Raw genomic sequence first — 17,674 nt, forward strand, 5'->3', positions numbered from 1 at the left:
TCTTAAGAAGGAAGCGACTTAAGGAAGTGACTGGCCACAAGAAAGGACAGGCAGCTCCCTCTGGGGGACCGGAAGCACGAGGTGAACAACAGCATGCCCGTAAATGGGCGCTGGTAGCTTGACTTTGGGAACTAAGGGCGGAAAAAAGCAAACATTTTCCCAACAGGAAGGGGGGGTGGGGGGTGGGGCTCTAAGCCACTCTCGGGACAGGTGTGAGCTGGGAGGCAGAGGTGCGGGCGGAGCAAACAGTGGGGAAGCCGGAGGGCAGCGGGGACCCCAGGCAGACGACGAAGAGGGCAAAGGGTGGAGAAAGTATCCACATGCCACACCGTGTGGCCATCACGTGGCCGTGGAGACATCAGGCCCACCGCAGGGCCTGCAACGGTCTGGTGCACCGCCCGCGTCAGAAGTGGGGCTCCCCTGTGTGGCTCCTGGGGGAAGGTGCGCGGCAGGGATTGTGTGGCTCAGCAGGGGAGACCTGTCTGCTGCCCCCCCCACCCATTATTTATTTCTCCAGCCATTTGTTCTTATCAGTGTAGACGTGCATACATTTAATGCACATTCTAGGCTACAGCTCCGTGCTGCTATTTTATTCGTTCTGTTGCTCGAACTGTCTTCTAGCTCCTCCTTCAGTCCGCTCCATCCTCCCCTTGGGAAGGGTTTGCTGTTTAAAGAAATGACACAATGGAATTTGACCATACTCACATTTGATTTAATAACTGCGTGTAGAAGTTTATATCCTTCAAACACAAAACAGGGTTTCTCTGTGTTCCTGTGCATGTTTAAAAAATGAGCTTGGCCACGAATAAAACCTTAAACATTTCTGACCGTATTCTCTGATTATAAGCCAATGAAATTGGAAGTAAATAACAAAAGGCCGATTCTAGAAATCTTAATTACTTGGGAATTAAGAAACGCCTTTTTAGAAAACCCTGAATCGGAGAAACAATTTAAAAGAAACCGCAGACGAAATGAAAAGACCCAGCACAGCGGAACTCTCCAAAGCCTAGAGCTGTAAATGTCTGGGTTTTTAAAGAGGAAGAATTATCAAAGGAACAAAGTGCTTATCCTATCAAGTTAGAAAAAGAGCTCCCCAATAAACCAAGGAGGAATTAATGGAAATAAAGGCTGAAAGAATAAAAGAGAAAAAGAAGAAAGATGAATAAACCCTGAGATGGTTCCTTTGAAGACACCAGCGGAGCAGAGGCACTTGCAAGCCCGACTCAGGCGAGACAGGGAACAGAGACAGGCAGGACTGGGACCGTGGGAGGGGCTGTCACTGTGCACAGGTGACAGAACACCGCCTGCAGCTCGGTGACACACAGAAACAGATGATTCCTAGCAAAACGGAGGTCACTGAATTTTACTCAGGAACCTGAAGACTTGAATACACTAACAGTCACAGGAAAAAGCAGACCACTATTGCGTTTTAAGGTCATTCCACAAGGTCGTTGTATTTAAATCGGTGCAGTGCGTGCACGGGAAGGGACACACAGCAAGGAAGGAGGAGGGGGGCTCCCCCTGGCCGGGCGGCCAGGCCAGGTGAACGCTGTCCCGGAAGCACCGAGGTGGCCGGTTGGATTTCCAGGAGGGCCCGCGTAGGGACCCACCAGTGATGGCGAGAGTGGCTGGAACAACAGACCGATGTTTCTCTCTCTCTCTCTCAAATCGATAAATAAAAATTAAACATTTTTTTGAAAAGAAGAGGGACTTCAACATGCAAATGGCCCTGACTTGAAGTGGTTTGACTTAAGATCTTTTTTTACTGCGATGGTACGAAAGTGATACCGCTCAGTAGGAACTGGGCTTCCAATTTTGAGCGTGGGTCTTCCCCGGGACGAGCAGGTGGTGGTGCTCGGGGGGCCCGACAGCGCCCGCAGCCCTGAGTCAGCCCGACCTCGGGGATCAGCCACCGGCACCCTGCCGCTTGCTGCATGTCCTGTCCTGTGTGTCTGCACCCCGTCATCCCTCTAGGAAGGTCTCCCCCGTCTGGAGAGGAGGGCAATGGCAGGTGCTCCTGGGCTCACGGAGCCATGTATGCAGACGTCTCCGCCACGACATACAGGACAGGGACGGGACAGCCCTGGCCGGTGGGTAACGACGCTGTGGTTTCTCGTGCAGCGGGATTCCCACGGCCGTGAGAGCTCACAAAAGGTCAATGCACTCGGCACCATGGGCCGATCTCAGAACCGTCACGCTGAGTGAAAGAAGTCAGACATAAAGGCCCGTACTGGGTGACTCGAGTTACACAGACTGCAGGGAGATGTCCAGTAGCAGAAAGCAGGTCAGCGGGCTGCCGGTGTCAGGGGCCCAAGGAAGCGTTTTATGGCGATACAGTCATGTCTTGGTTGTAGTTACTTTATCATACATAATTGTCACAATTCCCCGCACTGTACACTTAGGTGTGTTTTATTTTATATAAGTAACACCTTCACTTAAAAATCAAAGGAGATCCTCCTGCCTCAAGTGCTCACATGTGAAAGCAAAGGCCAGAGCCCTGGCGGGAAAACCTCGCAGCCCAGGGGTTGGGGAGGGTATCTGAACGAAGACCGGGAGCCGAGATGTTGTGAAAGAAAGCACACCCGTGCCGTGGTTACAGGGGCAGTCGCACCGGAGGGGGAGGCAGACCCAGAACAGGAGGGCGATGCTGGGACGGAAGCGCTGAGCCGTCCGCAGTATTCAGGGCCCTTCTCGGAACGGACGGGAAACCGCAGCGCTGTCAGTCATGGACCGAAGCAAAGTCGGGGCGCAGCGAATGGAAATGGCCACAGATCTGGGAACCTGGGCTCAGATCCTCTGGTCGCCGGGAGGGCGCAGATTCCTAGGGCATTGGGGCGCCCCAGAGCCCCTTTGTGCGGAGGGGCTGCCCGCGGAGCGCCGCAGGGGCGCGAAGGGAAGAGCGCTTTGGTTCCCACTGAAAGGCGCCGGGCGGGGCCTCCGCCAGGAGCGCTCCGGCAGCGTGCATCAGTGCGGAGGGCACCTGTGCCGCCTCACCTCGCCAGGCCTTGCCCCGGAAGGCCAACGGGTGGGCAGGGGCACTCGGGCGTGCACGGCGGCAATGTTTCTAGTGGCACGGGGCCAGGTCTGGGCGGATGCCGGTCATATGGGGGGAGGGGGCGGAATCAACCGGACGGAGTGCGTGCGCGGTGCTGCGTTCTGTTGCGCGGTCAGTAAGACGAGTGGTGAGGTGGGGCTGTCGCCGCTGACTCCCCCACCGGTTATGGCTGAGCACGAAATGTGAGACTCGGAAGAGGGCGTGCAGTGGTTCAGTTATCTTGGGGGAAAAAGACTCAAGTTCTACCTCACATACATCTCTGTATATGTGTGTATGTGTACATTGGTATGATGTGAACACATGGGAAAGCCAGGGGAGGGTATGTGCGGGACTATGAAGTCCTCCTACCAAGGTAAGCCCCCTTCTGTGCGTGATGGACCGGCAGGGTGGGGTGCGACCCAGCGGCCAGCCGAGAGAGCTGCCTTTGGTCAGCCTGTGTGTGATCAGATGCATATTGTACTGTATCAGCGTAAATCGGGCCATTCTCCGGCAGTAAACCGCCCGTGGTCTCAGGGCACTGGCACTAAACACGCAGGGTCCGAGCGTCTGGGCGGCCCTCCGGAGCAGTCTTCTCAGCCCGGGGGCTCGGACGTGCAGGCCACGCAGGGGTGGGTGTCTTCCTGCCGGCCTGCGCTTTCCGATGGCTGCGGCGGGGGGTGGGGGGCAGGGCCGCGGGGCACCGTGCGCCGGTGGCGCCGGGTCTCTCCCGGACTCTGGGCATGCGCTGTCCTCTGCTGCCCTCCCCCACATCGAGGCTCACGGAGCTAGGGGGGTGCGCTCTGCTGGACGCGGAGGAGGAGTGGGAGCCTCCGGGAGCGGCATGAGTGTCTATTATTTATGCACTTACGTAACGGTTTATATAAAGACACTCGGCTTTAAAATGGCTTATGCTTTATGAACAAGCAATTTACAACATACAAGAAGTGGCCAATAAATATGAAATGTGTTTATTTTTGCGAATTGGCTAAGATTATAGAGGTTGATGAGACCCGGTGGTGATGAAAGTCTGAAAAACGGAAATTCTCACGTATTCCTGGCGTGCGGATAGAGGAGTGCATTGCTGAGATATAGTCTGGCTGAACACGCGGAAGAGTCACTTCGGCATGGCCGTTTCACCCCGAATGGGACTCGCAAGAACCCCCCTTGGACACGGCCGCGGCGCAGGCGCAGACCTGTTCGCTCCGGCCCCGTTTCCCGCGATAAACGGGAAACCAGGCTAAGGGGGCGTGGTCTCCCGGGCGTGGGCGAGCTCAGGGACCTGCAGTAAAAGCACGAGACGTGAGAACCACAAACAGAGAGGAGGTGGATGCGCTTGTTTTCGCATGAAACCATTCGAGAAGGGGTTGGCGCATTTGAGTCGAGGGCCGCAGCATGGGGTCCACTCTCTAGCCGCAGCACGGGGAAGGGGCGGAAGGGGCGGAAGGGGTCGCTCCTGGCCGAGGGCCCCGCTGGGGGCGGGTGGACTGGGCGAGACGAGCCCAGGCGTGCTGCGTTTCAGTTTTTCACGCAGTCTTCCCTATTCCGTAGGCAGCGTTCATCCCGTTAACAATGTCTCGGGGGTCATTGCCGGACAACAACTGTTTTCCTCTGCTTCTGACCCTGTGGGTCAGGGGTCACGAAGGGCTCCTCTGGGTGGTCTGCCTCCCACCCGCCCACAGGCGCCCAGCCGCGGCCGCTGGGCGGAAGGACGCACCGTCAGGGAGTCGTCTCTCCCGTGTCCGGTGCCTCGGAGAACGTGACCTTCACCTCCCCGCGTGGACCCTCAGCCTCCAGGCCTTGTCGGGCCTCCTCGTAGCCTGGCGGCCGCAGGAGGACCCCACTCCTCACAGGGTGGCCAGGGTCCGAGTCGTGGGGAACACTGCGGCGGCCGCACGGTACCAACTGTCACGGCCAAAGGGCGGACTCAGGGCCTAGGGCCCAGGGCCGGGAAGAACGGTTCTGGACCAGACACTGGCAAGGACACTTGCAGGAGAGCCGGCGGGTGGGGCTCTTGTGCTGGTGCCTTTGGGAACACGCATTCCACCACCGTGGCCCAGGATCCCAGTGACATAAATGTCACAGCTCCTTTGCATGTAAAATACTAGAAAAATACGGTGACAAACCCATGTTTCTGGGGGGCATCTTGGCCTGAGGAGACACGGCTTTCTACTTCAGATTCTTCAGTGTTTGATTTCTTCCCACATGACACACGAATCACTTTCATAAACAGCAAACTGTTTTAAATGTCAGTCTTGGAATTAAAAAGATACAAGTTGTTTTAAAGCCGTTTGCTGAAAGAATGCGCAGTGCCCGAAGCATGCCTTTGAACGGGTGACATTTTCCCCCGTGGAGGAGCCCCCACCCTGAAGCTTCCATGGTTACAGATGGGGGAGGGGTGCCAGCTTCTCCGGGGAACTGGATTTAAATAAGTAACAGGAGCCGTTCTTCAGGATGAGCTTAATTCGGGCCCCACGCAGCCGAGGGGTTCAGGCGGTGCAGTGGAGCGCGTTGGAGCCATGCAGCGGCCCCTGCAAATCCTGTCGTGTTGAACACTTAAAAGGGGAAGCAGACCCCAAAACTGGGAGGAGGAAGGGCGGCCGGTGGGGGGTCTGGGGTCCTTTGCGGCAGACAGAAAAACGGCTGGAGCCTTCAGTGCCCACCGGGCTCGTCACCGCGCTCCGCCTGCAGCTCCTGGTCCTCGGAGCCGGGAGCTGTCAGGATGGCCACGAGGGGTCTGTCGGAAGGCGTCCCACTGCCTTCTCCCCTCCTGCAGCCGCAGCCAGAAGTCCTACTGCCAGGCTGTCGCCGACACAGCCATTCCCATGGAAACAGAGCCCGGCCTCGCAAACGTGGCACTAGGACTTCTCAGCGGGAGCAGGCAGATGGAACGCTGGCACCGGATCTGTGAGGTTTATTCCCACCTCAAACTTCTTAGAGAGTCGTGCCGAGGCGGGGGTGGGGCTGGGGTGGGCGTGGAGCTGCCCCCAGGCTGTGCGTGGCTTGTGCTTTTGTGGTTTTACTCCTCGTGTTTCCTCCAGGGGCCTGGTCAGCTCTGACGACGCCGGCGTGTGTTCCCGTGCGGTGCCGTGTTCGGTGCGCCGTGCTCTGTCCGCCCCCTCGGCTGTCCGTCTTCACAGGGGCTGCGTTTCCGCGGGGGCCGCGCCTGGGGCTGTCCTAGCGGGCGGACGCGCTCTCAGCAGCCAGCGGCGGGTTGAAGCCGGAGCCCTTCCCCTGAGCCTCGGGGTTTGTCCCCCCATCAGGTGCCACGTTTGCTCGGAGACCATCGTTCTGCACCGACATGGCTCTGGCCACTCTAATGAGACCCCTCTTCCAATAATTAAATTAAAAAAAACAGTTTTAAGTAAGATCGCAAGTTTTCTTTTTCCCCGTGGAAGCAGCCCACGGCACCAGGGACCCCACCGTTTCTGTAGGGTTTCTCTGCGTTCTCTGCGCAGGGTCCCCTCCCCCGTGGTGCACGACGTCAGCACGTGACTGGGGAACTGCACCCGGAGGGAGGCGCGCCCGGCACCCCCGCCGGCCCCCGAGGGTGCACAGGGGTTTCAGCACCTTCGTGAGGAAGCACATGGCCTCGGACAGGAAGGTCTGCTCCCGGACTCTGTTCCGCCCGCCCTGCTAGCGCCCGGCCCGGGGCTTTACAGGGACCCCGGAAGTCGGGCCAGGGCGTCCTCTGACTTTGCAACCCGTTTTCAGAATGATTTTGGCGGCTTTGGGTCATTTGCGTTTTGACACAGTCTTTCACATCCGTGTGCCCATTTCTGCAGGCGACACCTGCAGGTTCCGGTGGGGGCCTCGCCGGGTCCAAGTGCAGCTGGGGAGGGCAGCTCCCGGAGCGCACGGGGTGCCCCCCAACCCCCCAGTCTCGGTTGGTGTGTCCCCCGGTTTCCCGTGCACAGGTCTCGCATGCATTCCCTTTGTCAGTGTTGTCCCGAAGTCCCACAAATGCTGTTGTGATATTGTAAGCGGTGTAATCTTTTAAATTTCAACCTTGGCATTCTGAAACAATGTGCAAGGAACCCATAGGACGGCAGAGAAGAGAAAACGGAGAAGCGAAAACCAGAGCGAACAAATGGAAAACGGAAACACCGAGTAGACGTGAGCCCTAAGCGATCAGTAGTCCCATTACACGTAACCCTTCTCCGTGTTCCCAGGGGGAGACAGACTGGCAGGCAGCATGTGGCACGTCTGAGCCGCTGCTTTACCTGGACTGGTCCAGGCGGGCGGGAGGCGAACGGATGTGATGGGAAAAGGCCCCCCGCCCTGCCTCCCGGGCCCCTTCGTCAGCCTGGTCCTCCCCACGACCGCACTGCCTCCCTGGTGACCCGCGGCCCGGAGCCCGAGGCTCGGATATCTGACTGCTGGTTTCTCTGGGTCTCACCCCACACTCGGGAGTGAAACACGGGATGCGGGGTGCAAAGTCACAGATCGTGGGTGCTGTCAGCGAAGTCCAGCCCCCCCCCCACACCCCCAGGCGAGGAGAGCATTTGCTCAGGGCCCAGGTGTGCATTTCCCGCGGGTCCCTCTCCCTCGCCCCGAGAGTCGGCAGATGCACCCGGCACCTTCCAGACGGGCTCGTGCTCCACCCCAAGTGTGAACTGAAGACCGGACTTGGTCTGGGGCCCCCGCCCTGCAGGGGGGCGCGTTTAAAGCACCACACGGGCTCTTGAACAAAAGACCGGAGGAAGCAAGTTGCCGTGGAGAGGTTTTGTTTGTTTTGTTTTTCTTTTCCCCCAGCGGAGGAAGCTGGGTTCTGAACGCTCCCACGTGACACCCAGCTGCAGCGTGGCCGGGTGTGAATAATGCATTGCAGCCTCTGTGTGGTCGGGCACTACAGGAGTCGGAGCAGCTCTGCAAGGATCTGCATTTCATTCTGGTTTTTAAAACACATGTTTGCTAAAAATAAAACAATTTCAGACCTACAGAGTAGCCGAGATGGGGAGGAGAGTGCGCAACAGAAAAGGGTCCCTTCAGTTTGCTGCCGGGGGGGGGGGGGGGGGTCGGGGGAGGAGGAAGCTGCTGGCACTCGCAGGGCGGGGTGCAGGCTCTGTCCCCCTGGGTCCTGTCTCGCTCCTCCCCACTGTTCCCAGGGCCTGCTCTCCTTCTGCCAAACCAGGACAGCGACAGGCACACTCCTGCAGCCGGAGAAGCCGCAGGTGTGGGCAGGGGCGGGGCTGGGGCGGGGGCAGGGGCAGGGGGAGGCCTGGAGGCCGAGCTCTCTTCCCCCTCCCCCTCCAGGTGTCACGGGCGTCCTCCTTCTGGGGAGGACAGGTCCGAGCAGGGGAGCAGGCATCCGACACCCAGCTTGGCGACTGTCAGTCTGCTCAGAGGGCCGTGACAAATGCCACAGATGCGGCAGCTTACGCAGGCTGGGCATCTGAGACGGAGGTGTGGGCGGGGCTGGTTTCTCCGGAGGCCTCTCTCCTCGGTGCATGGGTGCTTGTCGTCCCCTCCCCGCCACGGCCTCAGCTGGCCTTCCCTCTGGGTGGGCCTCCCTCGTCCCACAGACACGGGGCCCATGGGACTGCGGACCCACCCTTGGGGCCTCACGTGACCTCGCTCGCCTCCTAGAAGGCCCCGTGTCTGCAGTCGCATGGCGGGGCTAGGGCTGCGACGTGCGGACTCGGTGGGGGGCAGCACTCAGTCTCCGTCAGCGGTCACGCTCCCGCAGGTGCCGAGTCCCGCGGGCCCCCAGAGAGGCGCCGTGAAGTCGCCCGCTCGTTCCGTCCCCACTCGGCCCGAGAGAGCCCAGTACGCAGCCCTCTTGTTGGGTGTCCTCCTGTGAGAAGGGTGGGACCCCCGCGTGCTGTCTGGGACCCCTCCACCATGCAGGGATCCAGCTGGCCCTCCGGGCTCACACCCCCACCCCCGGCCTCGCCCCCACCAGACAGGGCTGTGCCTGGGGCTCCCCCCGGCCCCGTGCCCAGCTGACTGGGGAGCCCGTGGCAACCCCCCCCAACCCGATAGTGAATGTGTGCCCCGGGCCCTGTGCTGGGGCCCCTGGGACACCCAGCTGGTCCCACCCTGAGAAGCAGCAGCCCCCAGACAGGCACGGCTGGGTCCGGTGAGGGGAACAGGTGCCCCCGGGGCTCGGCTGCTCCTGGGGGGCAGGAGCAGTGCGCACTCTGCCGCCCCCCATGGTGCCAGGCGTCTGCTGGCCTGGCAGGGCCCTCCGCCCGCCCTTGGGCACCACACGGGCGCGATCCCCCTGCCTGGTCTCGCCGTGGTGTGGGCCCTACTTTTTCACTGAGATAAATTTTATATAAGCTAACACTCACTACTTTAAATATTTTAATAGTACGATCCAGCTTGTAGCACATTTGCAATGTTGCGTAAGCCTCACCGCTGTCTAGTTCCAAATACTTTCCTGTCCTGAAGGGAACCTCCGCTGCCCCCGTTTCCCCAGCCCCTGCAGCCGCTGACCCCTGCTTTCTCTCTCCATGGATCTGCCCGTTGCGGACATAAGGAAACCCCACCGTATGCGGCCTTTTGTGTCTGCTTTTTTCACTTGGCACATAGGATGTTTTTAGAGGTCACCCACATGCTTTCGCGTATCTGCACTTCAGTCCCTTCCCTGCCCGAGTCGTGTTCCGTCTCCTCAATGGGCCGCGTTTTGCTGGCCCCTCCACCTGCTGATGGACATTTGGACTGGTTCCGTTGTTTTGGCTGTTATAAATAATGCTTCTGAGAACATTCACATGCGAGTGTTTGTGCATGTATGTTTAATCCTCTGGGATGTGTGCCGGGGAGTGGACTTGCTGGGTCCTGCGGTAGCTCTGTGTTCAGTGCTTTGGGGAGCCCCCACCTTTAAGCTCCGGCGAGGACGCAGAGGCGTGGCTGCTTTAGGCCGATGACACATGCGGTGGGGGAATGGCGGCGCCGAGACTCCAGCCGGGACCCCGCCAGGCACCGGCCCCTCGTCACGTGCTTGGAGGCGATGGCATTGTGTATCATGCACAGAAGTTGAGGGAGGGAGGATTTTTAGCAAAAAAAAAAAAGTATGAAAAATATCTGTAAGTGAAACAAAGAGGAAACCTGCAACTCAAAGGAAAAGGCAAACACACTGAGGAAAAATGTCTCCAGCCCCACGACATTGGGTTGGTAGCTTCGTTACACATAGAACTAAAACCCATCATGAAAACATTTAAACTGAACCAGATAAACGGGCCAAGGACACGACAGATGAATCACAAAACAAGAAATGCAAAGCAGTGAACACACACACGGAAAAATGGCAACTTCTAGGACGATCAAAGACGCACAGATTTAAACAACGGGAAGGGAGCCGTGCTCTGCCGACGGATCTGCGGATGATCATCAGGTCAACGGCAGCCTGCTCCGGCTGTGGCAGGGGTCCGGGACCTCCCGGGCGTGTGCAAACCCGGATGCCGAACGTCCCTTTCCCCATGGCCCCCTGACCCTGGTTCAGCTGTCGGTGCCCTCCGCAGGCCCACCCGCGAGGGTGGGCAACAGAGACTTGGGAACGAGAGGGCAGAGGCGGTGGCGACCAGACTTCAGAGCGCCACTCACCAGTGAGCGCCGGGGGCTGCCCCGGCCCTGAGTTCTCACTGTCGTTTCAGAGCCGCCAGAGGCCGAATTCTGCCGTCCCCCGACTGCACGTTGCCTGCATGGTGGCACCGGCTACCCTGTTGCCCAGGCTGGAGGCCTGGGCGCCGCCCGCCCCTCCTCGCTGTGGTCTGGAGGGCGTGCCCCCTACTCCGCGTGGGGCCTGCGGAAGGCGTTGAAGGCAGGAGGGTGAAGCCCCCGTGAGTGGGGTGAGTGCCCTGAGGGAGGGGACCCTGAGAAGCAGGGCCCCCCTCTCCCCTCCCCACAGCTTCCGCCTCTTATCCGCATTCCTGTCCGTGTCCTGCACACTTTGTCCGGGTTCCTCAAGTCGGGGTTTCATGCACTTGTTCTTAATATCTACGGATTCACTGGGCAGGCAGACGTGGCCGTTAGGACAAGGCTGATGAGGCGGGGAAGCCCTTCCCCGCCCGCTCCTCCCCCGGAGCCGTGGGACGCACTGCGCACGTTGGTCGCATGGGCAGGCGCTGGCCTCAGCGGTCAGCAGCGTGCAGTCAGGGTCCCTGCGGCCCCCGGGTTCCCCAGGGGTCAGAGGTGGCTTCCAGCTCACCTTGCTCATGAACTCGGAGCCAGGGAACAGCCCCCCGAACTCCTCTTTCCTGGAGGAGCATCACCCCGACAGTTAGAGATGCTTGGAACAGCCATCCTGCTATTTTTAGCTTCAGTTTCTTTTCCAAAGTCTGCAAAATTTCATCACTTTCTGAGAAAAATAGTGTTCACGGAAGCATGTGGTATTTATTATTGCCGCTGGTCTGATTCGTTCTGGAAACCCGCATACCTAGCGTGGTTCCAGGAACACTGCAAGCACTCAGTTGTCACGGCACCGAGTTAGGTTCTACCGTGCCTGTGGCCCTCGGCAGTCGGCGCGGGAACGCACCGGGGCGGCGGAGGCGCACGTTGGCGCAGTTCCCAGGGTCCCGTTCAGGCCGCCGCAGCAGAGCGCCGTAGTCTGGGCAGCCGCTCACCTCGGGGGTGGACTGACTGCAGCGCCGGAGGCTGGCAGGCCCAGGTCCGGCTGGGGCAGCGTGGCTGGGCGCGGTGGTGGTGGGGGGAGCCCCCCTCGGGCGCAGGCTGCAGGTGTTTTGTTGTATGTCCTTACCTGGCGGGGAGCCGAGGGGATAAACAAGCTTTGTCTTTCTTTCTTCTTTTTCACCCTCACTCAAGGATGCGTTTATTGGTTTTAGAGAGAGAGGAGGGGGAGAGAGAGAGATTAATTGGTTGCCTCCCGTACACGCCTCGACTGGGGGTCAGACCCACACCTTCTGGGGTGCGGAACAACACCCCCACCAACGGGGCCGCACGCCCAGCGTGGAAGGGGCTTTCTTGTAATTGTAGTTCTGTCTGCGTGCAGGGCCGCAAAGTATTTTTACTTTCTTCTTTTCCTCTTTGTCTGTATTTCCAAAGCTTACCAGTGGCTCTAATGAGGGCACCAGTCCCATTCATGGGGGCTCCACCTCGGTGACCTCACTTTGTGTGACTTCCTAACTGTCTCCCCAAGGCCCTGATTCCTAAAGCCGGCACACGGAGGAGGTGCGGTTTCGACACGCGTGTTGTCGCCGACAGAGAGAAGGAGCGGACCTGTATGGGGTGGAGGGTGTTTTCCTGACTAAATGGATTAACTGATTATTCTGCAGCTGCTTGAATGAAATAATGTTTTGCATTAACTGACACACAGCTGCACTTAAAAGCTGGTTTAAAATTCTTTTGTGTGTTTTGTCCGGAAAAGCTGTCAACCGAATTGGGCCGTTCCGCTGTCCGTGGTGCTGAAACTTTTTTTTTTTTCTTTCTCCTCGCCAGCGGCTGAGCAGAAATAGCGTTCCCACTGTGTCTTTGCGGCTGAGGGATTTATGAGCTTCTAAACTCCTTCAACACGTAGGTTATTCCTGCACATTTAGTAGACATTGTAGAGAAGGTGGTTCCCCTCCCACAATTTATGGACCGGGAAACTTTGCCTCGAATGAAAAAAGCTCCGTGCCTGTCAGAAGTTCTGTTATTCCGACAGATGTCTCTTAAAACAAGTTTTTATACACACACGCACACAAAGAAGGAAATAAAAATACTTTATGGCCCATACCCAGACAGAACTACTGTTAACGTTTTGGGAACTGTTCTTTGAGGCAGATAGCTAAATGGATAGAATAAACGTACACGACCAAATACTGTTTATACTGTTTTACAGAAGTAACTTTTATTTAGAAAATTATTAGGTACCTTTTTCTATGTTAATAAATAAACTGCAGCAGTTCAAAACAGAGGTATAAGATATAATTGTGGGTTTGTACCATAATTTACAACCATTTTGTTTGGACAATTATATATTTGTGTTGCTTTTGTGATTATAAGCAATTCGGTAATAAGAACTCGTGTAGCCAAATGTTTATGCACATCATTATTTATTTATTCAAAAAAGTGCTGGGACTGGGACTGCCGACCATGTAATTCCAGGTCTTCGATCCACGCTGCCAGATAGCCTGGTCCGTTCAACGGTCCCCAGCCCCCTCCCCCCGGGGTCTCGCATGCTGAGCGCCGAGTTCAGGGTGAGAAGAGCATCTTCCTGTTTTAATTTGCATTTCTTATATTACGAGGGGGATCGGATATTTTTTCCAGAAAATTTGGCCTTTGAATCTTTCCTTCCGTCCCTTCCATCTCGTGAGGTGTGCCTGCGTTCCTGTTTGACGGTTTTGAACCCCAGGTCTCTGGACTCTGCATCCAGTGCTCTGTCCCTGAATGACAAGACACAGCCCTCGTGAGGATGCGAGCTCAGGACTGGTCCTCGGGTGACGTGGGTCCTCACCCTTTGGGTCCCGTCCCTTCAGGCACCCAGTGTGGTGAGGCTGCACTGGAGTCTCTGCCATGTTATGACTCACGGATTGTCCCCATTCTCACGAGGGTCCTGGGAGGCAGACGGGCGAACTGTGGTGACTGCGGGACAGAGGACGCAGCGGCAAGGGGACTCACCCCAGGGCACACACTGGGCCCAGGCAGCTCTGGAACCAGGACCTCCCAGGAGTCCAGTGGGGGAGCGGTCTGGTCGGCTCACCGCACTGATGCCTGAGGGCTCCCCTAGTGCGTTGTCCCTTCCCCAGGGATTTGCATGTGAATAGAGGGGCCTGAAGCTGGCACTGCTCCCTGCGCCCAGTCAGCTGGGGGAGGCGCAGGTTCAGGGTTGGGAGCCCGCCCACCCCTCACATCGCCTGGTGCAGGCCTCCGCCCCCTTCATCCGTGCGTGGTCCCGACGTTCTGTGTCAACTCGTGCCCACTCGGACGCTCACAGGGCAATGCCCCGAACAGGAAGAAACCAGTCTCGGCCCCTCTCTCTCTCTCTCTCTCTCTCATTGTCTTAGTTAATCCAAAAATAAAAGGCCTTTCAAAGAGAGACACCATGTGCATTAATTTGAGATGGAAAAACAATAGCTATTTGGGAAGCGTCGATTCACACAGAAGCCCAAATACAGAGTTCAGATCAGCCCCGACTCATCCCGGGCCTCCGCACCGTCCACGGGATTCTTCCTCGGTCCACGGGGGTGACGGTTCCCGCCTCACAGGCCCGCCCAGGGGGAGCTGGGTTGAGGGGGGGCCTCGGAGGGGGGGGGCCTCGGAGGGGGCGCCCGTGTTGCACAAGCGCACGCAGTGGCCTCTGGCTCCCTGCTGCCTGTTGGCGCGACCGGGCCCCCACAGGGACGTGGGGTACTGGCAGGCAGGCAGGTGCGCCGGCGCTGGGCACCCGGGACGCGGGGCGTGAGGCCGCGGGGCCCAGACCGAAGTGCCTGCTTCTTTGAGGGAACGTTTCGGAACTGGAACGACAGACGCTGAGAACCGATTTTGGAAACGCCGCAGCCTTTCTCCAGAGTGAAAGGAGCCACGTGACTTGTTTGTTTCAGAGACGGGCTTGTCCTGGCCACGGCTCTCGGGGACTTGGCACGGGTCCCCGAGGAGCGGGAGGGCCACCGCTCGTGTTCCTGCTGGACCCCGACTCTGCACCCCCCCACCCCCTTCTCGTCGGAGGCAGCGTGTTATTTTGGTGACTCATGTGTTCCCGCTGCAGCTTCCCCTGTAATTACTGAATGCAATTAGGTACTCCGTGCCGCATAATTACTCAGCTTCGGTGCCCGGGAAAGATAGGGAAGCGGATGAGTGACATTTACCGCTCTCGCGGCGGAGCACGCGGGCTTGGCTGGCGTGTTTGTGCACGTGTCCCCTCGAGCTGTGGCTCCCCCCCCCCCCCCCGGTTTGCTCGGACACCCAGATAAAACCGCTCTGTGGCACGGGAACCAGCCGTGACGGGTCGGGGGCCACAGGCAGCCCGCAGACCCAGCCTGACTAGCATGCGCACGGGGCCGCCGGGCGGGGCGCATCCCCTCTGCACCCGGCCCAGCCCTGGCGCAGGGCAGGAGAGCCCGGCGCGGCACGGCGAGGCCGAGAACCGAGAGCGGCGTTGCTGTGTCTGCACGTCTGCACGGAGCGGGGCTCTGTTGACTGCAAGGCACAGAGACGCGGCTCCTGCTTCAGGGCAGGCAGGGTCAGTGATGCGACCCCGGGGTCTCAGACGGTGACACGGAGCTGCGGGGGCCGGAACCTGGGGACGCGACGCCGGGACCCTGTCTTCCCCCACCCGTCTCCTGGTGTTTCTGGCACTCGGGTCTGCTGCGGACGCCCCTGCCCAGGCGGCACGGACACCCAGCCTCCGGGCTGCTGGTGTGCAGCGGAGGGCCCCCGTCACCCCTCAGCTCCACGCTCCGTCCTGGAGCCCCTCCTCCTCCTCTCAGCGGGGCTTCTCTCTCCGGGGCGGGGGGGCGTCCACAGTGACACCATCGGGAGGGGCAGGGGGAGGGGGTGCAGCAGCAGCACCCGGAGGCTCTCTAAACATTCGCTTGACTTTGTTTCCAGGCTGGAGCTGTGACTGTGGGTGTTGGTGTGTGTCCTACGGACAACGGAAAGCCTCAGGAGGGAGACCTGCCATGGCAGCGCTCACCGGCCGAGGGGAGTGAACCCCTCTCGAACCGGCCACTGCCGGAGCCAAGGGTGGGCGGGTGGGTGCGCAAGGGCTCGCCGGCTCAGCGGCCGCCCGCGTCTCAGAAGGGACCAGAGAGTAAATATTTCAGGCTCCCAGGTCACATGGTCTCCATCGCAGCCACCCGTCTGTGCCGTGGTAGTGTGAGAGCGGCCGCGGCGAGATGTGAACTTGGGGGGGGGGGTGGCTGCGTGCTGAGGAAGCCACATGCAGGTGGCAACCGGGTCTGGCCTGTGGCCCCTTGGGGCCCAACCCCGGCCGCAGTCCATCTAGGTTAGCAGTCGCTTCAAATTTTCTGCAGTGAAACACTGCTCTTTGTGGCCGAAGCTATACGTGGTCGTCTCTCAGAGGGGAGGCGGCGGCTCTAGAGTTCGGACCCTCTGCTGCCGGGCACAGAGCCGACCGTCACTTAGCTGCCGTCCCATGTCGGTCGAAGTCAGTTTTCTCCGCACGGAGGGGGTGCAAAGTGCTCCGCAGTTCTCCGCGAGCGGTGGGAGACCACCCAGCAGTGTCTGCGCGCTCGGGCTCGGAACCCTCCCGCGGCCCGAGGCAGTGAGACCGGCCGGCGAGGCGGAGCTGGGCGTGGGCGGTCGGTCCGGCAGGAGCCGCTCCCCTTCCAGGGGCGACGACCCACACGTGCCAGCCCGCGTCTGGCCCGCGCCCCGGGCTGGGCAGGTGCGCTTCGGGGGCACAGCCCGCCCTCTGCTCCTGCCCCCAGCAGAGCCCTCCCCCTCCCCCTCCTCCGTTCCCGTGGACACGGGCACCGGCTCCGCAGCAACGCGGAGTGGGGTTCCCAGACCCAGGCTGCAGGGCTCGGTTTCTGTGGGGGTCCCGGCCGGCCGTCCAGGCTGACCGGCAGGCCGCGACCCACACAGCCTCCCGCCCCGTGGCCAGTGTCGCCCCACCTCTCCCCACCCCCCGTCTCCCGAGAGTTAGGTAGGCCCCTACTCGGAAACCCAGGTGCGGGCTTCCTTGCGAGGGCGGGCGAGGCGCAGGCGGCCGGTGCGGTAGCTCCTCATCAGGGCGCCTGTGCCGCCTCCGCTCAGCTGGGTGCGCGGCAGTCCCCCGGGACACGGGCCTGCACAGATCCCACGGGTCCCACGGGTCCCACGGGTCCCGGGCTCAGCCCTCCACGAGGCTGTGCGGGCCTCGGACCCCAGCCGCACTGTGGGCCCCCCGGGCTGCCTGTGGGACGCACGCAGGTTCAATCGGTCGCTCCAACGACCCGGAGCTCTGGGGCTGCCGTGCACACGACCGCGGCTGTGCTGCCCGGGGCGCGCGCTGGGCACGTCCTGGAGGCAGACCTTCTCGCCCCGCCCCCGCCCCACCGCCCCGTGGGGTCAGGGCCCGTGCCCCCCCCGGGGAACATCTGAGTGCTCGCCCTCCAGGGAGCTCCTAGCGCTCTGGGGCCAGCCTCAAGCTCTTACTGGGGTCCCACCGCACTCGAGCGGGCGTTCCGTCGGCTGGACCGTCGATCGACCCCCGCTGGCCTTTCTGTGCCTGCGCTGCCATGGGCGGGCCCTGCCCGACAGCCTTCCCGGCACGATCTGACTTAATGTGGAGAGCGGTCCTCTGTGTGGGACTGTCCGTCACTCTCCCCACTGCGGGGACTGGCCCGCCGGGGTTCAGAGAGGCCGCATGACCCTCCCCAGGCCCCCGAGCGAGGCAGCTGCAAACCCTGGATGCCCGCCCCCAAACCTGCCTTCCCGAGGCTGAACGGCACCCCGCACTCCGCTTTAATTTCAGAGTCGCAGGTGGGGTGCTGATTGGTTTTGCCTGAAGCGAAGAATCTCATTTCTCCTGATCTTCCTGTTTAACTAAGTCTGGGGAGAGTCGCTGTCGCCTGGCAGGGGGGCCGGTGTGGGGGGCTGGCGTTCCGGGGGACTCGGGGAGCAGCCACACGGGGAGGAGAGAGGAAGTCCGGGTGGTCCCAGGGCCAGAATCGAGTCCTCTGACTGGTGGCTTCAGAGTCTGTTCTTCTCGTCTAGACAAGTTTCCCAGGACCGACCGTCCCCCCCAGGGCCTGGGAC

At 60.1% G+C, this 17,674-nt stretch overlaps 1 protein-coding gene across 1 annotated transcript in view; it reads left to right on the top strand.

The window, feature by feature from the left end:
* The window catches only part of PHKB (phosphorylase kinase regulatory subunit beta), a 104,959-nt gene extending 94,374 nt beyond the window's left edge, over positions 1-10,585 (top strand). The window contains exons 23-29 of the mRNA XM_036013559.1: positions 5,808-5,938; positions 6,817-6,917; positions 8,140-8,205; positions 8,288-8,437; positions 8,721-8,830; positions 8,937-9,113; positions 10,498-10,585. Of these exons, the coding sequence (XP_035869452.1) occupies positions 5,808-5,938; positions 6,817-6,917; positions 8,140-8,205; positions 8,288-8,437; positions 8,721-8,830; positions 8,937-9,113; positions 10,498-10,585 (823 nt within the window). The remainder of the gene's footprint in view (positions 1-5,807; positions 5,939-6,816; positions 6,918-8,139; positions 8,206-8,287; positions 8,438-8,720; positions 8,831-8,936; positions 9,114-10,497) is intronic.
* Positions 10,586-17,674: the final 7,089 nt, after the last annotated feature.

The sequence above is a fragment of the Phyllostomus discolor genome, chromosome 12, assembly GCF_004126475.2.
Source record: "Phyllostomus discolor isolate MPI-MPIP mPhyDis1 chromosome 12, mPhyDis1.pri.v3, whole genome shotgun sequence".
Lineage (NCBI taxonomy): Eukaryota > Metazoa > Chordata > Mammalia > Chiroptera > Phyllostomidae > Phyllostomus > Phyllostomus discolor.